Here is a 26,694-nt window from a genome sequence, read left to right as displayed (position 1 = left end):
CTATCTAGAATTTGTGTAAAATAAGCGTGAGCGTGTTGATAATCCAAACTCTCTTGGAGAGGCAGGAAGATCAGGAGTTCAAGGTCATCCTCTGCTCCATATTGAATCATATTGAACCAGTGTGCGTTACACAAGACCCTGCTATAAATAAATAAATAATATGAAATGAGTGGGCCAGTGAGATGGCTCATCAAGTCCTGCTAGCAAGCTTGATAATATGAGGACGCACATGGTAGAAGGTGAGTACAAACTTCTGCAAATTGACTTCTGACCTCCACATGCTCACATGTATGCCACCCCACCCACAAATACAAAACTAGATAAATGCAATAACAAATCTCCAATATACACACAAAACAATATATACGACGTAAAACATGGCTCAACAAAGACATTAGTGGGGGGAAAAAGTACTACAATGATGCTTACAGTTTATATACTGAGTATACATTGAGTTCCAGGTTCCCCAACACATTATTTCATCCTGCACACTGTGGCAGAACCATAGTGACAGATTCACTCTTAGACCAGTCTCATTACCTCAAGACAGTCCCTTGAAGCAAGGGGTCATCCTTTAGTTTATTCATCCAACATATACACTAAGCTACTTCTATGTGCCTATGCTGTGGTTGATGCTGGGATATCTCAGTGCACGGGCAAAATATGTCTCCTCTCCTTGGGTTTGTGTGTTTTTTTTAAAGACAAGGTTTCTCACATAGCCCAGACTGACCTCGAACTCACTATACTGTCAAGTGTGATCTTGAACTTCTGATTCTCTTGCCTCTGCCTCCCAAATGCTAGCGTTATGGATGTGTTTCACAACGCTTGGTTCATTCAGTGCTGAGGATGGAAACCAAGGCCTCATGTGTACTAGGCAGGCACTCTTCCAACTGAGCTATAACCCCCAGGCCAGCTTCCTGGGGTTTATAACCTCATTGTGAAAAGTCAACACACACTACTATTAAAGCTGATTTGGTTGGGTGTGGTGTTACACCATTAATCCAGGCACTGGGGCAGAGGCAGGTGGGTCTCGGTGAGCTTGAGGCCAGCCTGCTCTCACTGGAGAGATGGCTCAGTAGTTAGGAGCACTCAGCCCGAGCAGAAAGCATTCTTAGGATATAGTGTTTTCAAGTGAAGAACTAAGACTGAATAAACACATTGTTAGCGGGACAGGTTCAAGTTCTTTAATTATTGTCAATATTTGTTGTAATTTGTTTGCTATAAATAAATTATAGTAAATAATAAGGTTAGAGTGTAGCCTGAGATTTGTGAGACCCTAGATTAGGTCCTCAGCACTGGTCCCCAATATATACCTGTGCATATATAAAACAGCTGTTGTTAATATTATATAGCATTATTAGGGAATGTGAAATATTTTAGCATGTTACTTAGCTGTAACTAAGTTTTGGCACTGTCAATACAAAACTCACTAGGTATCCCATGCTGGAATGGAACTCACTGTGTAAACGATGCTGACCTCAAACTTCTGGCCAACCTTTCTGCCCCTGCCTCCCTAATGCTAGGGAGATGGGGGTTTGAAACTGAGTTCTCTGGTACCCTCCATGAGGCACCTCAGACATTAAGAGAAGAATTCATGGGAAGATGGTGGCATGGGATCCAGCTGCCTTTGTACATGGGGAAGGAAGACTTAGCCTCAAGGGTTTGAAGAACTACACTTTTGTGAACTGAAAACATCCATCGACCCTGTTTCTGATGTTTTCTGTACATTTTCTTCTGAGGACTGGAGAAAAACTCTGTCCTCAGTGTTCTATTTGGTACAAGGTAGGGAATGCACATCTCAATCCCAACCCTCGTGGATGCTGTGGGCTGCCGCAGGCAAAGACAGCACTAAACTAATATCAGATAGAGCAGGCAGGCGTCTGTCAGATCAAGAGACAAGACCTAGAGAAGAGGCATGCACATTTGCATGCCAGGAGTCACATGACAAATATAGCTGTGTGCAATTATGGTTTTTTTTTTCCTAGAGTGGTGACTTTAGAGGCCATCTAATCCCACAGTTTCATGTAACCAATTATTTCTTTCAGCAAGTATGTTTTGGAGTCTGTGTCATGTTCTGTGCCTGAGGTGGGGCAGCGGAGATTAAGAATATATTGGTTTTTGGTGCACAAAACCCTAATCCTGTCAGCATAGGTAGCTTGTTGTCATCCATAAAATCTAGGCTGTCTCCTATGTTTTACATGCCTCATTCTTCCATTGGATAGACCACTTCTAGCTATTTGGATAATGACTTCCCTGAGAGCACATTGCTAACAAGAATCACCTTTGCAGGCAACTAACTCATTTTGATTAACTGCCATTTATTTCAAAAGGCAGAACTGACCCCCTTGCCTTCACCTTCACCCCCACTGCCCCCCACCTCCCCGCCCCATCCCCGTCCCCGGTCCCTGTATCAGGGCTGGACCCTGAGGCCTCCCTCACACCAGGCTAGTGCTGTATCTACTGAACTGCAGCTACAATTTCCTTGCCCTCTCCTTGAAATTCAGATCTCAAAGCTTCGACCTCCCTGTTCCATTGCCTACTGCCCAGCTTCAGCAATAGCAGCCTTCCTTTCTAAGGCTGTGTGCAATAAACTCTCCACGGGGTTTTCGAAGGTAGGTGTTCTTACATGCAGCAACAGATTCTTCTAAATAATCATAATCATAGTAACTGTTTTTGGTTTTTCAAAACATGGTTTCGCCTCCAAAGCCACAGAGAAACCCTGTGTCGAAAAAATCAAAAAAAAAAAAAACATGGTTTCTCTGTGTAGCTTCGGAGCCTGTCCTGGAACTTGCTCTGTGGATCAGGCAGGCCTCTAGCTCACAAATATCCACCTGCCTCTGCCCCCCACCCCACCCCCTACCCCCAGTGCTGGGAATAAAGGCATGCACCACCACCACTTGGTTCATTTTTTTTTTTTAGAAAATGACCCAGAAATATAAATGGATGAACTAAGTTGACAATGGGAACAAACACATTTACCTTTGACTGGGATAAAGCTGACTATGCCCATTCTCTAGTGCCACCGCTAACAGCATCAGTGATGTACTTTTAGCGGGTGCTATGAATCAATGTGCCCAGGAGAGTCCACTGGAGGGTATGTATGATGCTGGACCATTGTGACACTGCAGTCTTCTTGCCCAGGGTTTGTGTAACAGACTTTCCCTACAAATCATAGCACTGTTCTGATTCTTAGAGATGCGCCCTCCATTCTCCCAAGCCCAAAGTCTTTTGTGCTTGTAATCTTGGTGTTCGGTTAGCATCATCTGTCACAGCTGAAGTTAAACAACAAAAAACATGTCAGGTGAGAAGCTGAGAGAGACACTTGGCTGTTTATGAGAGCCATACCATTACCATCTAATTCAGGATGGAAGGAGACCTCTCCCCCCTCCTAGCCCTCACCTCCACTCTCCCCTGGGCTTCCAGGGGATGCCTTTTTCTTCAGGTTTGAGGATTAGCCTATGCTTCCAACCAGGTTTATTCTCTCTGACTCCATAGCAAACACTCTAGGGGGAAAAAACCCTCGCTTTGTGGATGCCTGGTCGCCTGGTAGATTCAATTTCTCTCAATTAGGAGACTCTGTTGGAGACACAATGGGTTTGGTGAGCTTGGATTCTGATTGGTTTTTATACAAATGTACAGAAAGATTTGATTTCCTCGGTGATTTTTATGGCAGGAGAGAAGAGGCAATTAGATTAATTTCTGCTCTGTTTTCTGGAACCTATCTTTCTGCTCTCTTCTCGTGCCACCTTTGTTTCTGCCCACCCTTTGGTTAATAGAGTTTTGGAAGCCTTTATTTTCATGGGTGAAAATGGTTTTGGTAATTGCAGTGGTTGGGTTTGGGTTTGGGGTCAGGCTCCACAGCTAGAAAAGCCAGCTCTCTGTATCACACTCAGAGACTAATGTGCACAACCTTCAGTCCCCTGGTGTCTGTGGGTGGCTTGATGAGGTTGTCTGTCCAAGAGGCTAGGGAGCAAGACCCTCACCAGGGGAGTCACGCAGCACGTCCAGGATGACTGGAAGGAAACCCATCCTAGAGGTTTGCTTCTCCGAATAGAAAACACAAGGCTATGTCCCTTTCCCCTATGCAAGGGTTTCTTCTCAGGGGTTTCTGAGGGCGGGGCAGAGCTGTGGTGGTGGAGCACTTGCCTGGTATACGGAAGCCCAGGGTCCCCTCCACAGCACCAGCCCAAGGGAAGACAGCGATTCTGACTTTTTGAGTATCTGTCCCCCAAACCCCTTGTAAGTCAGTTTTTCCCAGGACAAGACAACAGGAAGGTGATACAGGGCACAGCCGGGGGCAGGATTGGGGCTGCTTCTCCATGCCACATCCAAGGCCCTTCCACCCATCTTTAACTTTTTAATGACGACCTCCCTTCTGTGAGCAACGGAGACAAAGAAGAGTCCCCAAGAGATCTGAACTTCAACGAAAAAAAAAAAAAAAAAAAAAGGAAAACTCTGAACATTAGTGTCTCTCTCCCAAAGGCCAGAAGAGCCTGCCAAGGCATCTGCCAGGGCTAAGCGGTTTCCCAGTGTCGACCTCAGATCCCTTTTTTGTTTTTCTCTTTTAAAGTGTGTTTACAGTTGACCATTATGGGAGAGCTGACAGATGGAGCCTGGACCTGTTTAAAATAATCAGACTACCCGTCAGGCTGACGCTTCTTTCCTAAGGCTGTTGGGTAAAGGAAGGATTTGGAACTCTCCAGATTGCCACCCGTTTAATGGAGTCCACTTCGGGTATATCTTATCACCCCTATACCAAGCCATTGCAGCCCTGCTGGGCTGCAGGAGTTCAGTTAATGAGGTCTTTTCCATAGTGTACTCCTGGTGGCTTCAAGCTTTCTGTTCCAGGCTGTCAGCAATACTAGAGAATTTGGGGACTTGTAGTCCCTTAGAGCTCCAAGCTATAAAGAAGGGGGAGTCGAAAGAGGAGCCTCTGTCCCCACGTTTTATGACACAAGGAGTATTACATCAGCTCTTATTTCCACCCACAGATGAGATTTTTCTCTACTGGAAAGCATTGCATTTCTTTCAACTAAAACCTACTGTGAATAGATCATTTCTGTCACAATGGCAAATCCAACCAAGGGGCTTTTGGGGGCTGGCAACCTTAGAGTTTCCATTTCCACAAACTCTTTTGCCTCCGCTGGAAGAAAAAGATGGAGTTTAGAGCCTTGCATGTTCTCCCCGAGGCAGCTTCGCTGGGCTGGGCAAGCCTACAGAGGTTCCTGGTTTCTATGAGGGCTCTGCCAGTGAAAAGCACAAGGCCGCATAAGAAACACAAGTATGAGCCGGGCGTTGGTGGCGCACTCGGGAGGCAGAGGCAGGCGGATCACTGTGAGTTCGAGACCAGCCTGGTCTACCAAGTGAGTTCCAGGACAGCCTCCAAAGCCACAGGGAAACCCTGTCTCGAAAAACCGAAAAAAAAAAATACAAGTATGAGAGCCAGGCATGATGTTATATGCCTGTCCTCTACTTGGGAGATGGAGGCAGGAGGATCAGGAGTTCAAGATCAACCTCAGTGGGTTTCAAAATTAAACCATGGCAAAAGAAAGAGGGAGGTCCCTATTACAGTGTAGCTCAGAGGGAGATGCTTGCCTAGCACCCAGGCAAGGATCTGGTTTGACCTCCAGTTCAGCAAACTATGTAAATAAATGAATAACAGAAAGGGGAGGGAGCAGAAGGAAAGGGTTTCCATAAAAGCCCTACCAAGACCATCAGTAGCCTCTGTGGTCAACGCGGCCTCTAGCTGCACACCAGCCCTCAGCTGGGAGCATGGTCACCAGGACTAGTTGAAGCCTGTCCATTGATTTTGATTTGGCTGGGAATCCATGCCATGCTGGAGATGGAACACAGGTGCCTGGTGCATGCCTGGTATACTACCTGCCCTACAGAGCTACACCCCCAGCCCCCTGCGAATTCAGACTTGACTGGCAAAGAAAAAAACTTCCCAGATTTTGGAAGCAAGAGGTGAGGCCTCAAAACTGACCCTGCCAGCGCAGAATGCAGGTAACCTTCTAAGTGTAAAATGGCTGGGCAGGTGGCAGTCATGCGAACAAAATCCCAAATACAGGGAAACAAAACCAGTATGCCCCAAATACATAGGACAGTTAGCGGATCACTCCAGATGAGATTGTCCTAGATGCCACCCGGCCTGGTGAGAGAAAGCCACCTGCCTTCCTGTCCACTTAGTGCCCCACTGAGTGCTGAGGGACTGGAGGAGGGAAGCCTCAGGCTGAGAGGACAGGGACTCTCCCCAGTTCTGGGTAGGGGTGGAGGACACAGGGCAGAAGATGTCCGGTACTTCTTGATTTATCACCGCCGCACCCCAAGCCATCCCATAAATTTGAGGTCCGTTTTCACCAAAACCGTGAGTTACGATTTTTCAAATAAATACACTTTCCAATCAGACGGGGCTCTGTTTAGGTTGAAGGCTTCCCGGCTTCCCGAAGCAGACATCTCTCCGTGTGGAAAATACACACAGGAGGGAACGGAGCCGGGACGAAGCTCAGACAACATAAAAACTTGTGTAAACACGTTGTCATTTACGGACTTCGGAAGGGAAAGAGAATGGGGTGGGGGCACAGGGAAGGGAGGGGCTGGAGAAAACACATCCACGTTTAATTCTCTCAGAATCCTCTGGTCTCAGCCTGGAGGGAGGACACGGAAAATTTAATATTCTTTTTCCGTAGGCTTGATTTATGTTACTCATTAGAAAAAGGCAAGGGTGGTGGGTTTACCTTAAATAGATTTTGAATTTTTTGAGGTTGTTAAAAATGTAAGAATGGATAAGGTTTACACAATCCACAATCTCTCCCTCCCTCCCTTCCTCCCTTCCTCCCTCCCTCCCTCCCTCCCTCCCTCCCTCCCTCCCTCCCTCTCCCTCTCCTTCTCCCTCTCCTTTCTGTCTTTCATTAGGGAACAGTGTGGCCAAGGTAAACCAGGATGGATTTTTTTTCCACCCAACACTGGAGGATCTATGTGTAGCTGCATCCTTCAACAAGTACCTTCCCTTACTCTGGGTCTCAGTTGCCACCTGTCTATCTAATAAGGAGTGGATTAAAGACTCAAGAGGCCACGGAGCACACAAGAATATTTCATGAAATTATTAATCTAACATTAGATAAAAGTCACTTCTGAGCTGGTCGGTGGTGGTGGTGGCGTAGTACACCTTTAATCCCAGCACTGGGGGGCGGGGGAGTGGGGTGGGGGAGAGAGAGCAGAAGCAGGCAGATCTCTGCAAGTTCGAGGCCAGACTGGTCTACGGCATGAGCTCCAGGTTTCAGGACAGCCAAGAGTACACAGAAAAATCCTGTCTTGGACTCTTCTAGCCAGACCACACTCCTCATCCCTAGAAAGGGGTCCCAAGGAGGGAGGTAGTCTCTCCATGTTCACAAGGTTTGAGCCACGACTCTACCTTTCGGTCGGTGTGCCCTTAAGGAAATACCTTCCCCTCTCTGGTCTCATTTTCCTTGTAAATGTTGAAGTGGGTCCTTATGATATCACTGCAAGTCCCCCACACCAAAGCGACGACGAGGCTTCACTTTCTAACAGCTTCCTGGAGACATCAGTCCCCTGCCTATCTCTCTCTGCTCTGAGAAGCAAGCCAGGCCAGATTGGAAAACCCTAGACCCTCTTTAGATGCGACCGAGAAATGTTTAAGGGATTTGCGCGCTCAGGCTGCCGCTGCAAATGGCCCAGGGGCTGATTTATGGCGCGTTCCTGCGCGACGCGATTCCCCAAGACAGCGAGAATATTTTACACCGCGCTAATATAAACAGGCGGCCGGCCGGGTCCTTTTTATGGAGTTCCTGTAATTACCCGGGCCCTGACAGGTCCTTGATTTACTGCCCTATTTAGATAAGGGGTCCGGTGCGGGGATTGCCCGTGGCGTCAAGGTCACTGGATGCGGCGAATCGCGGCGTTTACGCGGGGTTTGCTGTGGGCACCGGGGTGCGTGCTCTCGGGAGCTTACAGGCCACTGTCGGGTGAGCAGAGAGGGGCCCAGGCCTCACTCCAATGCTTCACCACTGTATCATCGGGGAAGTTAAATCCCCGGAGGTGGCTGGCAGGACTCACCCCGCCCCCATACACACATACACTGGGGCATTAGCACAAAAAATTGAGGTGGAGGTCTGGACTGGGCTTTGGCTCCTCCAGGACTCGGTCTTTATCCTGGAGACATGGCAGCTGGGTTCCATAGGATCAGCAGGGTAAGGGGAGGACTGAGCCCAGTGTCAGCGGAATCCAGCGGCCTGACTGGCTGCCCTGAAGAAGGTTTTGCCTCTAGTCAAGGTGGCCGCTTTTCCTCAGCGGGGCATCAGACCAAACCTTAGAGCTGTTGGGAGTTGAGTTCGCTCTTATTTTATGTGGTACCACAGTACACCAACCATTGCCCCAGCACTACCCAAACCTCACCCAGCCTTCCACAGGTCCTCCGTGGCAGGTTGAGGAAACTGCCAGTTGCCCAGATTCATAGAGGAGCAGAAAGCGACCGTTTCAACCCAGGTGGGCTCAGTCCTGCTAGTGATTGCTTCTCCTGCCGCCTATTTAACCTCGGAGGAGAGTTCTCTCTTTTCTAAGAACTCAAGATTATCCGCCCAGTGTCACCAAGATCGTTGGGGACAGACCGGGGAAGCCTGCCTCTAAGGGTGCGAGACCAGTCGAAAGCACACGGGGGGGGACGGAGGGGGCGAGACGCTGGCAAGAGACCCCCTAGAGTTCTTGACTTCCGAGAATCGATCTGCAGAGGCAGGCTGAGGGAGAGCGGAGGCCTGCCTTTGGGGGCCTGCTGACCTTGGTGGATTTATGCGCCCGATAGAGAAGAGACAGAAATTACAAATTCAACCCTCTCCCCTCCCCCTATTTTGGCAAATGGGAAAATCGAGGCTTGAAGCTAGAAAGAAACAGTGAGTTCCTAGCAGATGCCAGAATTTGGCGCTGGGTGAGGTGGTGCACAGCACTTGGGAGACCTAGGCAGCAGCAGGATAAAGACTGTAAGTTCTACCGGAGCTACACATTGAGTTAGAGACCAGCCTGATCTGAGAATCAAAAGCCAAACAAACAAACAAACAAACAGAACTAAACTAGAGGCCTCATCTTTTAAGGCTCAAATTCCTGCATAACTACCCCCAAACACACACACACACACACACACACACACACACACACACACACACACACACACACGACACACGTAGCCCGGAGTAGGAAAGGGAAGACCCACAGCAGGACCCTGTCCCTCCCCCACCCTGTTTCAGGTTCTATTGTCTTCCTGACTCATCTGAGCCCCAGGTGTCATGCAAAGCACTTTGGAAGGCTGGGTCTGGAGTCTAGGAACCTTGTCCTCCCCTTGATATTCATAATTGTGAGTGGTGGGGAGTGTTCCACTCCGAGCCCCAGCAGATTTCACATAGGGCCCCCTTGAATCAAACCTGGGGCAATGGCACAGCCTAGGGTCATCCTTTTTTAACAGGCATTGGGGAACAGGCGATTTGGGAGACTTTAAGGGGCCTCTGGATCATGGGGTGTAGGGGGGATGACTCTCTCCTTGTACTGTAAACCATTCTCTACCAGAATATCTAATGCAGATATGCAGCCCTAAGTGATCTGTACAGTGTCAGGAAAGTGGGCCTCACATTGCCAGGTGGAAAGCAATGCCTTTTTATATAGATGCAAGTGTGACCCTATGTGAGTGTCCATTGTCCTTGTGGGTGACCTGATGATATGAGCATTGCTGTACAATTTCATTTTGTCAATGTGACTGTCTTCTAAGGCTGTGAAAAACATGCAAACCCCTAAATGCATGCGGTGTTTGGGAACCATGCAGCGTACGAAGAACAAACTGAATATGTAGACTTTGGATGCTGGTATGGAGCTTGCCAACGGGTGAGAATGCTATTCGTGAGCATCAGTATATCTGTATCATGTTGTCGTGTGTGTGTGTGTGTGTGTGTGTGTGTGTGTGTGTGTGTATGGGTGAGAATGCTATTCGTGAGCATCAGTATATCTGTATCATGTTGTCGTGTGTGTGTGTGTGTGTGTGTGTGTGTATGGGTGAGAATGCTATTCGTGAGCATCAGTATATCTGTATCATGTTGTCGTGTGTGTGTGTGTGTGTGTGTGTGTGTGTGTGTGTATGGGTGAGAATGCTATTCGTGAGCATCAGTATATCTGTATCATGTTGTTGTGTGTGTGTGGGGGGTGAGAATGCTATTTGTGAACATTAGTATATCTGTATCATGTTGTCGTGTGTGTGTGTGTGTGTGTGTGTGTGTATGGGTGAGAATGCTATTTGTGAACATTAGTATATCTGTATCATGTTGTCGTGTGTGTGTGGGGGGCAGGGAATGGCTGATGCTATTGTTGGTTTTGAGACTGGCTTTTAGTGCTGCCAAATCTGACATTTAAATTCTTAAATAGACTTTATTATTTAAAAACTTGCAAATAGATAAAAACATCACATACCAAGAACAACCAGACCCGACATCTGTACAACTCAATGGACTTCTATACAATTAGAACAAGCATTGGACACAGAAAGCTGTAACGCTTCACATTAAACTCGACACTTTCAGTACTGAATCTATTTTATGCCCATACCCACCACCAAAATCAAAATAAGCCACAACAGAATTAGAACTAGAAAAACAACTAGCTTTTTATCCCCCCTCCTAACTTGTGTCCATTGGCAGACATTTAATGGAACTCCTTGACCAACTCTACTCTCCTGCTTCAGCCTCCCAAGTTATCTCAGACTATTGCACCGTTGCCCAGCTGGCAAATTGTTTTTTGAGAGTTTGTGTTGTGAATATAAATCTGAGGAACTTGTAAAAAGATACAAAGTGAAATTGGGTGTGGTGGTGGCTCCTGCCTGAAATCCCAGAACTCGGTCAGGCAGGAGGAATAGGTTAGACTACATGAAATTCTGTTTTCAATTAATTAAAATGAAATAAGAGCTTGTGGTATGGCAGAATAGCTCAGTGGGCAAAGGTGCTTGTCCCCAAGGCTGGCCACCTGAGTTTGATCCCTGGGATGTACATACTGGAAGGAGAGAACTGCCTCCCAAAAGCTGTCCTCTGATCTCCCCACAAGTACACTATGGCACCCGTGTCTCTCCACAAATAAACAAATGCAGTTAAAGAGTGCTTGGACCTATGAAAACACGTGTGCACCCCTGTATCCAGTGCTTAGTGTTATGTGCCTTAGGTGAAACTATGGTCTTCTTGCGCCTCCATTATCCAAACCGGAAGCCCCTGTATTTAACCTACTCAGGGGGTTACAGACACCGTACTAAAAAAATCCTAAGAACATGTAAATCTTGCAATATTGTACGCTTGCAATGTCATTGTATTACTAAGAAGAATATGACCTGTAAGTATACTCGGGCGTTGGTGTGTGCCAGCGAAGGGGCCAGCCAGTGTGTATAGACAGACCTGTTTTAGTGCCCAGGGTGATGACTGCTGGGGTTAGGACTAAGCGAGCTGAGGATCCAGGCCCTTCTAATGGAGTTATTCCTCTCCACCCAGGTTCCTTCATTCAGAGAGTGCCTCCCGTTTGTGAGGCACAGGACCCCGTAAAACAGCGTCGGAACCGGCGCCCTCCCGGCGAGCCTCCTCTGGCTCCCTACTCAGCCCAACCGTAGAGCTGCCGGCGCCAGGCGCCAACAAGCGCGGCGGGTTTCCAGCTCGCCCCGGGCAGGAAAGAAGGGTCCCGGGACCTCTCTCCACTGCTGCCCACAACCTCCTGCACAGCAAGGGCCCCCAGCCCCGCTAGCACACACAGGTGGAACTTTGGCGCTCAGACCCCAGTGACTGAGTTTCCATCCACGCCCTGAAGCGGATGTAGTCTCACAGAAGTCCACGTTTACACAGACACGCAGGATCGCAATACGCACGCGTTCCTAGATTTTACACTCGAGGGCTGTCATCCGCCGCGTCCATGACCTGCTCCACATTCGTTTTCACTTACTCACTTGCTACTGGGCCTCACATTCCCAGTCTGTACTCTGTGGCCTTTCTCCTACTGTTCCTGTCTGGTAATTGTCTTACTAACAGAATGGGCCTCACTAAGCAACTTTTGAGTGGCTGGATTAAAAGTGAATTAAAAAGGAATTGACGTAATCTCTCTTCCCCCTTAACTCACACTTGAAAGAAGGGCACGCTTTTCTACAGCCCACCTAGGAGTAAGGCAAGAAATATTGGTAAGGTTGGAGGGGTCCTAGGGACAGGACCTTAATGGAAAAATCCAGAGTCCCAGACTTGAAGCTTATATCCTGGTCTCCCAAGTTATTGCCAACTCTTGGAAAGCCAACTCTTCATAAAATCCCAACTCGGAGAAGTGACCTAGGCCGGAGGGGAGTCGCACAAGGCAGTACAGAGATAGACCGTGCCTCAGCCGGCTGGGTGTGAAGTAGCCGGGGCTGTTTTCTCCGTGGATATCAGGGGTGGGGTGGGGGTGGGGGGCTGGCTTCCCACAGTGTCAGCTTCAGTGGAGGTATCTTTATAGGATCAAACGTTCTCATGCGGGTGGTGGGCCGGATGGAGTAAAGTTGCTTGCAATCGCCGCCTCTTAGCAATATGTGCTATGTGCGAATCTTCCGAAGTCACTGGGGAGTCCTGCCACAGAGATGCCTCAGGGCCAAGGCGCCGCCAGGCTGCCTCGCCACCAGCTCGGCCTGCCGGCGTTTACACCGAATCAGGCGCCTGAGAGGCGAGAGAAGAGATCAGCCACTGCCTCCACCCCCATTCCCAAGCCCGGAACAAACCGGTCAGTGCCCAAGAGCTGAAAGCCCTCTCCCTTTCCCGCCCACTTCCACCTCGGCCCCTGGAAAGGTTCCCCTGGGAGTCAGCAGCTGGGCGAGGAACCGAACCACTGAGAACCACCTTGTGCGGCTGTAGCTCCGGGTCCAGCCTGAAGCAGAGGACCTAAGGGCGGGGCTGAAGGTGTTAGGGCCTAGTCTACTTTCCTGCTGCGCCCGGTGGCCTTCAGGCTCCCACGATGAGCAGCGTCCTTAGAGTTCGGGGATGCTGGATATCCTAGTCTGAATTTCAGGCCTAAAAACAAGAGCCAGTTTTGCTCTGGTCCTCAGTCCCTATCTGTGAAATCGTGTGTGTGTGTGTGTGTATGTGTGTGTGTGAGTGTGTGTCTTTTCAAGGGATGATTCTAGAATATTTCCTTGGATCCATGAGGAAAGGGTGGTAGCTTCAGTACAGGGCGTGAGCAGGCCTGGCCTCAAGTTCGTAGCCCCCGCCCTCCCAGGAGGGGAGGGTCATAGGCGGGGCTGGTTCTCAGTCCCTGTGGTCAGCCTAGAATCGTGTGGCGCTTGCTGAGCATAAAACTTGGGACCGCCACCCCCTTTCCTCCTCCTGCCATTGGCTCCAGCTAGAGGTTGACATCAAAGCCGAGGCCTTATATAAGCAGGATCCCGATGGCAAGTCCGCAGAAGGGTTAAACGGGTCTTAGGGAATCCGCACTCTCCTCCCTCTCTGCCTACAGAAACCGTGAAGAAGCCAGCAGGTCCCGCGTGTCATCTCCAGCCTTGTTCAGGACTCCTCCAAAACCCAGCCAGTTCGCGGCCCCGGGAGCCCACGGGTGGCCCCATTCTGTGGGGGCGTATGGGGCGGCGCTAATTAGGCTGGCGGCACAGGCCAGGAGCCTCTCCATCATGAACCTCGTGGGTAGCTACGCACACCACCACCACCATCACCACCCACACCCGGCGCACCCCATGCTCCACGAACCCTTCCTCTTTGGTCCGGCCTCCCGCTGCCACCAGGAGCGGCCTTACTTCCAGAGCTGGCTGCTGAGCCCCGCTGATGGTGCCCCAGATTTCTCTGCCGGCGGGCCACCACCCACCACCACAGTAGCTGCGGCTGCCTATGGTCCCGACGCCAGGCCGGGTCAGAGCCCAGGTCGGCTGGAGGCGCTTGGAGGACGCCTGCCCAGACGGAAAGGCTCAGGACCCAAGAAGGAGAGGAGGCGCACAGAGAGCATTAACAGCGCATTCGCGGAGCTGCGTGAGTGCATTCCCAATGTGCCCGCGGACACCAAGCTCTCCAAGATCAAGACTCTGCGCCTGGCCACCAGCTACATCGCTTATTTGATGGATGTGCTGGCCAAGGATGCACAAGCGGGTGACCCCGAGGCCTTCAAGGCTGAACTCAAAAAGGCGGATGGCGGCCGGGAGAGCAAGCGGAAAAGGGAGTTGGTGAGTCCCGGGGCTTGCAAGCTCCAGCCAAAGGTGCGGGCTGGGTTAAGAGCAGGCCTGCAAACAGCCAGGGAAAGCTGTATTGTTCTGGATGCGATTTTGAAATGCTAGGGTGAAGTCTAAGACTGTCACAGTCTGTTACTGTGTGCATGGCGGGGAGGTAGAGTCACAATTAAATTCAGTCATAACTGAGTGAACAGAGAATCTTGCTTTTTAAAGGTGATCTTAGGGCCTTCTTTGAGGATGAATTGGAAAGTCGTGGGCCCCCAAGAGGTGTATGCGTAACATATTGTTTTAAATTAGAAGTTCTGAGCCTTCCCTTTCCTGGAAGCCAGGTTGAGAATGAAAGTAGGAAATGACGTAAATGCCGTATCCATGTATGAAAATTTCCAAAAAATGTTTTAAATTAAAAAAAAGAATGCAAGTAGGGGTTCCCTACTTCAATTTTCACGAGAATGAATATCTGAGTGTGGAATCAATTAGTGCTTTCCAAGAGGTTTACTGGAGAGGCTAATCTACCTCTATTATTGTACTAATTGGAGAAACAAATTCACTGGGGCTGTAAGAAGCGGGATGAAAAGTCAGTTGTAAGCCGGGGCCAGTCTGCTCCACCGACTGCCTGAGTGGTGGGCTAGGTGACCTCAGAGGCTTTGCATGCAAGAAGCAGGAGGGGTTCTGGCCTTTGGGCTAGCCTAGTCGGCCTGTCTGGTCTTCTCCAGTTTGGGTGATCTTTCTCCTCAGGGAAGCGGAACTTCTGGCCTCCCGAGTTCCTTCAGTTTGGTAGTCTCAGGCCCAGGCACATTAGAGTGAACCGGGGAGCTTTGCAGGCTTTTTATCTTACCCACAGGGCCTGTGGCAAAGTAGGGATAGCTTACCTGGAACCACCGGAAAGACAGACTTCCAGCTTCAGCTGCCTGAGGCCTGGATTGCTGGAGGTTCGGGAGAAGTACCTTATTGGAAGCAAGGGCCAGTCCTGACCCTGGTAGGGCACTGCCTCTTGCAAGTAGCACACCCTGGATTCCTGCTTGGAGAGCTGGGCAGGACTTTGGAGACCCAGGCCAATTCTTTCTTTCCTCATTGCATAGCGAGAGAGGCTTCCTGCACCAGTACTAGTGCCCAACTGCATCCCAGCCAAGATGCTAAAACGCCAGGCTGAAAACCCGGAACAAGTTATACACCAAGTAGATTACCCTTCCCACCCTTCCACACCATTCTTCTGAGTGAGATGCTTGCTCTCTGTGTCCCCAAGACGTCTTAAAGCCAAAACCTGGAGAGTCAGGGTTCCCCCAGACTTCTCGAATTCTCGGTAACAAATCTCCCCAAGTTGTACAGACCATTCCTGATCCCAGGAACTTAGAGCATAAAGGCAGATTTATGATCCTGGTTGTTTGCTTCACAAACAGACATCTGTCACTTATTTAAAGACGCCCAGTTACTGCTCCCGACATGTTCCCCTCCAAGCCGGGGAGACCGAACTGAATAACTTAAACCTGACTTTCTTGCTTTGTTTGTTTGTTTGTGTCCATTGGCAGCCTCAGCACGAAGGCTTTCCTCCTGCCCTGGGGCCAGGTGAAAAGAGGATTAAAGGGCGCACCGGCTGGCCTCAACAAGTCTGGGCGCTGGAGCTAAATCAGTGAGACCAGACCGGCGCCGAGGACCCGGCTGCGGCTGGCCCACCTGGCCACCCTGAGAGGAGAGAGGAGAAGGACGCTGCGGCCAAGGCCGGCCTCCGGGTTCCCGCGGTTTGCGCGCGCGCCTCGCCCTGTCTCTGCGGAGCGCCGGCGGATTGGCGGCTGCAACTACCCACTAGGATCGCACGTGCAATGTCATTTGAATTTGTTAATACAGTAAGAGAAAGAGAAATTTATATATATGTTCACTTCCCGCCAAGGGCGGTTCTTGGAGGCTCGACGCAAGAAAGGAGGGACTGCAGAAACCCCCGCGCCCAAAAGACGCACCCTTTCAACCCGTCTGGGTGGAACTCGACCCCAAAGGCCGTGGCTCGCGCCTCTCTCTGGCTCGCTCTCTTGCCTTCTTCGGGGTCTGCGTTAGTACCCCGGACCATTCTTCTCGAGTTAAAATGCAATAAGAGTAATCAGTAGTTTCCTGCCAGGAAGACGGACGCTGCCTGGGTCGTTCTCTTCGCAACAGCGGTGTTTTCCCTTTTTGTCGCTGCACTTCCTATCTAGAGGGAAGGCACTGCTTCCCTCCGTAGCACCTCTGCTTTCCAAGGGAAATGTTTCCCTTCCTTTTCATTTCCTTCCTTCCTCCCCCCTTCCTTTCTCCATCCTCGTCCCCTAACCCTCTCTTTCCTTTCCTTCTTTCTCCTTCATTTCGTTCCTTTTCTTTCTAAATAAATGCTTCCCCTTCGTTGCCGAATTTTTAACATATTTAAACTACCTATCATGCCTGTTGCTCTCAGGTATATATCTCCCTACCCCCACCCTCTTTCTACCTCAAATCCGTGTGACCACTCGCAGCCCCACCCTTTGCCAAAGCAATATCTATGCTCTTGACTTAATAAAAAGTTGTCCTAGACCCTCACAGGCCTGTGTGGTATTGCTGCCAGCATCTTTCTCTGATCCCTCTTGCCCTTGGTCTCTGGTGCCAGCGCTCTCCCATTCCCCTTTCCGAACCAAACTGCAGATCAAACTGAGACGAAGAGGAGGGCAGAGATTGGAAGGAAGAGTGAGGTTCTCTTGTGGGTGGGAGGGAGGAAGATGGAGAGAGGAATCGGATATAGGGACTCACTTGTTTGGGAATTCCCGCTTGTTCACGAGTGTGTGGATTGAGCTTTGTGGAGGTGAAAGGGCTGCTGCCACACAAAGGAGCTCCGCCTCTGCAGGAGAGTGCCGAGTTCATAGGTGTCTCCCATGAGAACCACTCCCGTGGAGCCTGAGACTGTTCTGGTCCTCTTTGCCTATCTCCAAACACTGCAGGCAGTTAAGGACTCTCTCCTACGGAACTGTCATTTTATACATAAATAGCCTCGTGTTAATGGTTAAATGGAAGTTTCTCTTTTACAACAGAACACTTAACATACTTTTGAGAGCATGTGCTGTGTATGATTCCCTCCCTTGTGGCCGTAGCCGAGCACTGTGTCTCCACACCCGTATCCACCGCTGGTGCATTTGCTTGGAGTAGAGCTCAACTGGGGTGCGCTAAGACAGGCATCTCTGCGTGCAACGGTCGCGGGCAAGCAATCGGTTCCCTGCGTGTAAACGCTGCCTAGTGCCTGCCGTCTGGGAACAGCTCCCAGGCACACCGGCACGAACGCAATTCTACGCTAAGTGCGCGTGCTCAGGCCTTGCCTCGCTCCTGCTGTGAACCAGGCGGGAAGGGCGCTCCCGGCCTTTGGCTGTAGCTGAGGCCGAAGATAGAGACCCAGGGCGGGCGCCTCCACCCGGCCTTGGGGTGAATATGGGGCCCCATTAGTCTCGGCTGTAAACACCGTGACAGGGGCTGCGAGGCCACGCGGGCCATTCCGGACACGAAGGAGTTAATAAAAGGTGTTTTATGGGCGCTAGGAAACGGTGGAGGAGGTGTGAGCTTCTCCCTGCCCGCGCCCCCCATCCTTTCTTCTTCTTTCCCTCTGCCACCCGCCGCCAGATCAAACAAGCCCGCGCTTTAACTAGACCAACACCTCGGTGTAATGAGCCGACCGGCGCGCCCCTCCCCCGGCCTGCGAGGCCTCTCGGGGACACGCAGAAAGGAAACCCGAGGCTCGTTATGGTTTTCTTTCCCTTTTGGAAATCCTGGCTTGCGTGAGGAAACGGAACGAGGCAGCAAATCTTCCTTAGCCTCGAACCCAGGACTCCAAAATTCATCAACCCTCTGGCTATACTTAGGGGTCCGGTTCCCATTTCTATTTTTAGTAGGGTAAAGCATCCTAAGCTCGGGAAGAATGCGCACCCGCGTCCTCTTTCCTTGCAGCCCCGGGGTGGAGAGGGTACCTAGCCTGGGTACCTCCTCAGTGTAGCCTGAACAGCCAGGCCTCTTCAGGACATCTGAGTTCAGTGGCCTCCAACTTCTCTTTGGGTAGAGAGGTGTAGACCCCTAAACATAGCCTCAGTTGCCTGTGGTCCCATTCCCAGGCCCTGCAAATGGGGACCAATACACATCAGCGACAGAATCTTGAGACTGACTTGGGGGTTCGGCAAGGCTTAAACATAACCCACCCCCGGCCATGGTAGGGCCCAGCCAGAGCGTGAGAAAGGGACCCTGGGCTTTACCATAAACCAGCTCTACCCAGGACCCTGACTACAGACTCTCCCGCTTTTGACCTTTTCCAGCCTCCCACCTTGGTAAATATCTTCGGAGCCTGAACCTCCACCCATTGTCAGCTCAATTACTATTATTTTATTAGATATATTATTTCTCAAAAATATTTAAACAACTCGAAAATAAGCCCCAGGGATATGTCACTAAGAAACAGGGATTGCAGGTTTTAACTACAGAAGTGGTGAACCAGAGAGTACAAAACAGCTGAAGACTCCAGGCAGGCTAGTTAGAGACCTACTTATAGAAGTCTCACAGGATAGTGGGGATGTTAGCCCTTAGAACAATCGCTGGGATTGACAAAGAAACTCTGAGTATATTAAGAAATGCCTCTCCAGACAACTACATGTTGTTCAAATCATTCTTTCATATAGAAAAAGAATGTCATTCATAGAAAAAAAATAGACCAGGCATCAAAACATTTATACCTCTATTTTCTTTTTTCTTTTCTTTTTTTTTTTTTTTTTTTTTTGGAGACAGGGTCTCACTCTACAGGCCAGGTTGGCTCAAGCTCATGGCAGTCCTCCTGTTACAGCCTCCCAAATACTGGGATTATAGATATGAGTCAATAGATCCTGCTTTTTTTTTTTTTTTACATCTTTTGATTCTGACCTGTGGAAACAAAGGCAATTTTTAACTTCCTCTTACTTTGCTATCTTTTTTAAAAACTTTTTTTGCTGTTGTTGTTGTTTTTTTTGAGACAGGGTTTCTCTGTATTGTTTTGGGGGCAGTCCTGAAACTCTCTTGGTAGACCAGGCTGGCCTCGAACTCACAGAGATCCACCTGCCTCTGCCTCCCGAGTGCTGGGATTAAAGGTATGCGCCACCAATGCCCGCCTTAAAACCTTTTTTTTACAATGAATAAATATTACTTCCCTTCGGTTGTCAGCATACTTCCTGTGCTGTCTATGCTAGGCCTAACACACATTTGAGTGCCTGCCACTCACCCAATACTGTAGTTACAGACATAAAGAATAAGAGATGATCCAAGTGAGGGTGAGAAATCAAGGTAGCCTAGGAAATTTGAAAGAGTTATAGCTTCCACAATAGATATATCTTTTTTCCATTTAAAAACAACGATTAAAATTCACAAGGCAGGCTCTTCAAACCCTTAGTATGCATTATTTCACAGAAGCCTGACTCACACTGGAGAGGTCAGATTAAGGCAGTCCTGGGTTTGGAGAGGTAAGGATTTTGTTCAAGGTCACACAGACAATAAAAGACCATTCTGGCTGGAATCAGAGAGAAGAGACCCAGGTTTTCCCTTACACTCTGTAACATCTCCACAGCATGTGCCTGTGCCTGCATACTTGGGTGTGAGTGTATGTATGCGTTCACTTACATATGCAGCCAAATGCAGTTTATTTCGTCTGACTTCCCCTGAAATAAGGTAGAGAAGAGAAGAAGGAAGGGGCTATGCATGTGAATGGGGCTGGGACTCTGACCTCCTCCCAGAGCCCTCTTTGCCCAGGAAAAGGTCAGCTCACACTTCGAGCATCTATCCCTTTTTGAGGTAACGTTATGATTCCAGGAACCCCCTTTCCAGCATTCTGTGAGGCAGTTTGTTTACATGGAATCCTCATTTTCCTTTCCCGAGTTCTCCCACTTCTGAAAAAAAGAGTGTTCATTATCAGTGCGTGTGTATGGGAGTACGCAGGCGTGGGCCATGACTGGAGAGTGGAGATCACAGGACATCCTTGCGGAGTCATTTTCTCTTTCTGCTTTTACTCGAGTCCCAGGGAACAGACTGGTCAAATGTGGGAGTCTGCAGTGCCATCCTACAGACCCTTTGAGCACGGTTTAATCCCGAAAGCCTAGTAGGGAGCCAAACAAGCATGAGGCTTCCTTGAAACAGATGCTGAGTGTGGAAGTCACTAGCTCAGGGTCACAGGGCCAGGGGAAAGAGCAGTAGGAACAGAGGGCAGCTGTGCCTGCTTGGGGGCACAGGGTTCTTTTGGAAAAGGCTAGAACACCTTCCTTCCACAAAACCCACAATTAAGCTATGGCCTAACTAAGTCCTCATAAAAGAAATGAAATTAAAAAAAAAATCAGCTAGCCTCATTTTTAAATGAAAAGTGACGAGGGTGAAAAAATATGCATGTTCTAAAGTGTCTGAAGCCGACTCTTGATTTCAACCCAATTTGTTTGGGTGAAAAAAGAAAACTTTTTTTTCAGCTGAGAGGTTTTACAGCTGAGCTCTCCCAACCCCATAAAAAACTCGGTTTATGTGGGAAATAGTGAAAGACTCTTAACTCTAATACACATCGTCTAATGTAAGCAGACACAGGCACTATATAAAGCTCCTGCAGATGTTATTAAAACCAACAGAAATGCACATTTATCCCCACAGAATGGACAATGTGAGGCGTCAGCCCTCAGCCCAGAAGCCCGCCCGCATCCACAGTGCAGCTAGGCCACTAGGTATCCCACCACTGAAGTCTTGAACCTGCATTCACTTGGCACAGTCCCTTCATTTCATAGAAGGGGAAACTGAGACTCCACAGACAGAGAGGAGGAGACTACTCAAGTTCACATGCGGTGCTTCCTTTGTTTACTATTGACCTCTATTCCTAAGGTGGGGTCAAGTCACCCCCTCCTCGTGTGTGTGTGTGTGTGTGTGTGTGTGTGTGTGTGTGTGTGTGTGTGTGTGTGTGTGTGTGTGTGTGGTGCTGGGGGCAGAACCCAGAGCCTCCCACATGCCGGGGAAATGCTCTACCGAGGAACCAGTCCCCAGCAGCCCAGCTGAACCTCATTTTCCTTATCTCCAACGGAGAAGAGTCTCCTAAAGCTTTGCTGGGCCCTGTGAGCATAGACTAGATAAGGACAGCAGAGCATTAGCTGCTCTCTGCAGCGAGCTCTTTTCGTTATTTGATTGAACCTGCCCCCAGCCTGGTTAATTAGGTTTGTTCACTTACTTTGGAAAAACACAGACTTATTTCTAGCAGGCTTGTGTTTCATCAACTTGCCCAAGGGCACACGGCCAGAGAATGAGTTCCAGGGTCAAAGACATTATACTCCATATGATGAAGGTAAACTGAGACTCACAGGAGGTGAATGGAGCCTACACAAGGATATAGCGTTTGAATAGAGGAAATTGTCAAAGGCATCACTATTTAATAGAAACTCTATGCAAACCACAGAGGTGTTTCACATAGTAATTAAGAATTGTAGCTATGGGGACTGGAGAGATGGCTCAGTGGTTAAGAGCACTGATGGTTCTTCCGAAGGACCCAGGTTCAATACCCAGCTCCCCCAAGGCAGCTCACAACTGTCTATAACTTCAATTCCAAGGGATCCAACACTCCCATTATCTGGAGGCAAAACACCAATGCACATTAAAGAAATGTAGCTACATTAAAAATATGGATAGGTTGACCAGAAGGCCTGGTGGGTAAAGGTGCTTGCTGCCAAGCCTGAGGACCTGAGTTCTGGGGATTGAAAATTGTCCTCTCCTTTACACATGTGCCTGACATGTGTGTAACCCCACCATATGTGCACACAGTACACACAATAAATACATGTAGTTAAAGTTTTCAAATTATTTTAAAATTTCAAAAAAAGTATGTTCTGTGTGTGGATGTTTTGCCTGCATGTATATCTATGAGCCACATGCATGTGTGGTACCCAAGAATGCCAGAAGATGGTGTCAGACCCTGTGAAACTAGAGTTACAGATGGCTGTGAGCCACCACGTGGTTGCTGGGAATCAAACACAGGTCCCCTGGAAGCAACCACACGCTCTTAACCAATGGGCTATCTCTCCACACCCTAAACATTTGTTTTAAAAAAGATGCAAGATGGTTGGGTGTGGTGGTGCATGCCTTTAGTCCCAAACTAAGTAAGAGAGAGAGAGAGAGAGAGAGAGAGAGAGAGAGAGAGAGAGAGAGAGAGAGATTGTGCAGCAGCAGAGATGACTCAATGATTAAGAGCATTGCTGCTATTGTGACCACATGGTGGCTTACAACTGTCCATAATTTCAGTTCCAGGGACCTGGCATCCTCGCCTTCAAGAGCATCAGGCACACATGTAGTGCATATATATACACGTGCTGCCAAAACACTCATCTACATAGAAATAAAAATAGTCAATCAGAAACAAAGATCAAAGATTTTCACTGATCATGTCAATAAACCGCTACTTTTTTTAACTGAATATTTTGTAATTGATTGATTGATTATGATTGGATTTCTTGGGTAGTCCAGGCGAGCCTTGAACTCTCTGAGTTCTGCGTATGGGAGGATGACTTCAATTTCTAACCTTCTTACTTCCACCCCTTAGGTGCTGGGTTTATAGAGATGTGTATACTCAGTTTATGAAGTGCTGGGAATTGAACCCAGGGTCTCATGTAGGCTAGACAAGCATGTGCCCAACCAAACTAACTCTCCAGCTCCTTAGTGTGTTTCAGATAGTGTTTAACCTATCTGGACTCGCCTGCTTCTTTAGACTGAGAAGCTCAGGTTTTTTTGTTTGTTTTTTGTTTTTGTTTTTGTTTTGTTTTTTGAGGCAGGGTTTCTCTGTGGCTTTGGAGGCTGTCCTAGAACTAGCTCTTGTAGACCAGGCTGGTCTTGAACTCACAGAGATCTGCCTGCCTCTGCCTCCTGAGTGCTGGGATTAAAGGCATGCACTGCCGCCGCATGGAATTGTTTTTTTTTTTTAAGATTGTATTTATTTGCCGGGCGTTGGTGGCAAAAGATTGTATTTATTTATTATGTGTACAGTATTCTGCCTGCATGTATGTCTGCAGGCCAGAAGAGGGCACCAGATCTAATGACAGATGGTTGTGAGCTACCATGTGGTTTCTGGGAATTGAACTTGGGACCTTTGGAAGAGCAGGGAGTGCTCTTAACTAGTGAGCCATCTCTCCAGTCCAAGTTCAGTTTTTTGCATGGTTTTTATTTTGTTTTTTTGAGACAGGGTCTCACTGTGTAACCTTGGATGATACGGAACTATGTACACTAGGTTGGCATTGTTACAGAGATCTGTCTGCCTCTGCCTCCTGAGTGCTGGGATTAAAGGTGTAATGCCACCCACCTAGGCCAAGAGTTGGATTATTTATTCAGTGTGTAACTACTAAGCTGCCCAGCTAAGGCTCAGACTCAGACAGCCTAGTTCTCCAGCCTGCAGTATAAACCACCACTGTCCAGGGTGCAGAGAGACTTGGGGCGTTGGGTGGTATAGGGTGGCATGTCTTGGAAGAGTCTTTTTGCCTCCAGACCAAGCCTCATTAAGTCAGGGGCCCTCCAACCATCCTCTAACATCTAGGATCAGCTGGACACATCTGCTCTCTTGTCCCGCTAAAATGGATACAAGTCAGTGTTTTGAAGCAGAATATCACATGCTGAGGTCAGCAGAGAGAGGTCCACTCAGAACCCAGAGTATGTATTCACAATCACTTTGAGCTGTTTGGATGAGCTGTGTGCCTTAGAGCAGGCTTTCTAACTGTTCTGAGTTAAGAGCTGTCTTTTCATGAAAGACAAGTGTGACTAGCTCCTGGAGATGGGGCAAGGATCCGGGAAGGGTGAGTCAATGTTTGAAAAACTGCCTGACACAGAGGAGGTGGGTGGTGGGCACCAGCCATTAATAAGGCTGCTGTGGTGGCTGGGATGGGCAGTTTGGATTGCTCAGAATCCCCAGGGCATGGCAAAGTGGGGGTAGGAGGTAGGCCTTTCACAGGCCTGAGGTGGTGATGATGGTGAAGGTGGTGGTGGCGGGGGTGTGTGTGTGTGTGTGTGTGTGTGTGTGTGTGTGTGTGTGTGTGTGTAGCTAGTGTGGGGTAGAATACTAGGCTGTGTGGCCTTGAGCACTGGCCAGCTGCAAATCAAGGGCATGGGGCCAGAGCTCTAACTCCCATTCTGCTTTGCATGTCTAGGACCTGCATCAGTAACACTCAAAGCTTTGTGGGAGGGGACTAAAAATGTGTTAGTGGCCTGGGCTGCCACCGACTAGGGAGAGGGCGCCCCCTGGTGGCCAGACTGCCTCCTCTGCTCCGTGAGTACAGAAAAATCAGCAATGACTCCAAAGTCTCCCTTGGTAGAGTAGCATGAACCCGGAGTCCTTGTGCTAAGTGCCTAGAAGATTCGATGCACCGAGAGGAGACCCAGCATGCTCATGGGACTGTAAGTTCTAAGCCTGATGCAAAATTGCCATGGCAACACAGGGTCTGCAGTCTAAGATCACCTATGCTTTCTTTCCTGAAGGCACTTGGCAACAAAGTTTGTCTGGGCCTCCTTGCTATGCAAGGTCCAAAATGCAGGGCATATTTTCTTTGAACTGAGGCTACTCAAAGCATGGAAGTCCCTCGGTAATCGACCTACCTCCTGTTACCATTATACTGTACTGGGCTAATGGAAGACAAGGTGGGTTTCCCACAAGACTGACTACCCCATACTTCTTTCATCTCTCTGACACTAGCAACCTTCCCATTCTCTGTATTGAGGGTTGCACAGTGCGTGCAAGAGGCTCACCACAAGATCCTAGTAAACCACTTGATGAGAGCTTGTCTGAGTGACTGTCAGCACAGACATCAATGTTCCAGTGTTCTCTCTACTTCCTGGAAGGTGTCTAACAAGCATTACCCAGCTGTCCTCATTATCATTTTATGTCAAGCTTTGGAAATATCCCTAGACAGAAATATGGATATGATGTCAGCAACCAGAGGAAAACCACCCTCAGCTGGAGATGATGCAGTCACCAAGGAGCTGTTCAGGTTGCTTCAACCAAGTTCAACCTCATTTCATTTAGATAAATCCCTGGAGGGCTGGGGTCATGTCAGTCACGGCCTCCCTCAGTCCTCACTCTGGGCTGTACTAGGCTTTACCTCTGGTAACTGTCCATCGATGTGGTCAAGTGAGCTGTGAGGGGCCCCTTGCTGAGTGGACAGCAGCCAGGTCCCCTCCTGTATTGTGGGATGTTCACCCCCACTGGTGAAGGTCTGCCTGAACACAGGTATCTCCCAGCTGTTTGCTTAGCTCAATCTAGACTTTTTGTTGTGGTTGTTTTTAGATAGGGTCTTCTTGTAGCCCAGACTGTTGTCAAACACACCATATTGCCAATTTGAACTTCCAGGAGATCCCCTGTTCTCAACTTCCAAGTGCTAGGATTACAGGCATGTGCCACCACACACTCAGCTTTAATACAATCCGAATTTGCTGGTGGCCACGAGTCCTTGGTCAGCCTTCCTTAGCTGTTGTGGCACAAGCCTTTGGCATTTGCTCAGGCTTCTCCAGGGCTTCAGAGCTCACAGACACAGCTCTGCCCTGGAGCCCATGGACTCTGGGAACTTTGCTTTAGTCTCATCACAGTACTCTCCTGAGACTTGGAACCAGTCATTTATTTTGTTATGGTTTGAATATGAACTATGCCCCCAATGGCTCATTTGGTAAAGACCAGGTTAAAGAGTTTGGGAAGTGATTATCTCTTGGGCACTGCCCTTAGCAGACTCACAACACAATGGTATTGCTGGGAGGTGGGACCTGGCTGGAGGAAACAGGTAAGAGGCGTGTCTCCTAAAGGTGAAATAAGCACCTTTCCCTGATCCGCCCTCTTTATTTCTATTTTATTTAAATGTTTTTATTACATTGGGTGATGAGGAAGGATGGAATGTAGGCAAAAGAATACATGAGTCATGGAAGAGGATTAAAACTATCTTTTATTTATTTATTTGGTTTTTTGAGACAGGGTTTCTCTGTATTGTTTTGAAGCCTGTCCTGGAACTCACTCAGTAAACCAGGATGGTCTCATACTCACAGAGATCCACCTGCCTCTGCCTCCCGAGTGCTGGGATTAAAGGCGTGTGCCACCACGGCCCTGCTGTAAAGCTATCTTTTTTTTTCCTAGTTTCAAGTCCATCGTAGTTTTCATTCTTTCTTTTAAATCATGGTGGATAAGTGAATTCAACTTTCTGAGTACTGAGTAGCAAGACCCATTTTCAAATCGCAAAAGGATTCAACATGTCATTCCTTGGACTCGGTGCTCTAGGTACTTTTCCTGTTGTGATAAGACACCATGACCAAGGCAATTTATAGAAGAAAGAATTCCTTGAGGTTTACAGTTTCAGAGGGTTAGAGTTCATGCCATCATAGTGGGGAGTGTGACCGCAGGCAGGCAGGCAGGCAAGTCACTGGAATAGTAGCAGAGGGCTCACTTTTAAAAAATTATTGTTGTTTTTAGAGACAGGGTTTCTCTGTGTAGCCCTGGCTGTCCTGGAACTCAA

The 26,694-nt window shown here is 48.7% G+C and overlaps 1 protein-coding gene across 1 annotated transcript; it reads left to right on the top strand.

Moving 5' to 3' along the window:
- Positions 1-13,427: 13,427 nt before the first annotated feature.
- Positions 13,428-16,750, top strand: Hand1 (heart and neural crest derivatives expressed 1). Its single transcript, XM_013111600.2, has 2 exons — positions 13,428-14,206; positions 15,739-16,750. Exons 1-2 carry the CDS (start codon positions 13,664-13,666, stop codon positions 15,841-15,843), a joined length of 648 nt encoding a protein of 215 aa, XP_012967054.1. The 5' UTR covers positions 13,428-13,663; the 3' UTR covers positions 15,844-16,750.
- Positions 16,751-26,694: the final 9,944 nt, after the last annotated feature.

The sequence above is a fragment of the Mesocricetus auratus genome, unplaced genomic scaffold (genome assembly GCF_017639785.1).
Source record: "Mesocricetus auratus isolate SY011 unplaced genomic scaffold, BCM_Maur_2.0 Super-Scaffold_100007, whole genome shotgun sequence".
NCBI lineage: Eukaryota > Metazoa > Chordata > Mammalia > Rodentia > Cricetidae > Mesocricetus > Mesocricetus auratus.
The sequence above is the reverse complement of the archived record's forward strand: the minus strand, read 5'-3'. Positions and strand labels throughout refer to the sequence as shown.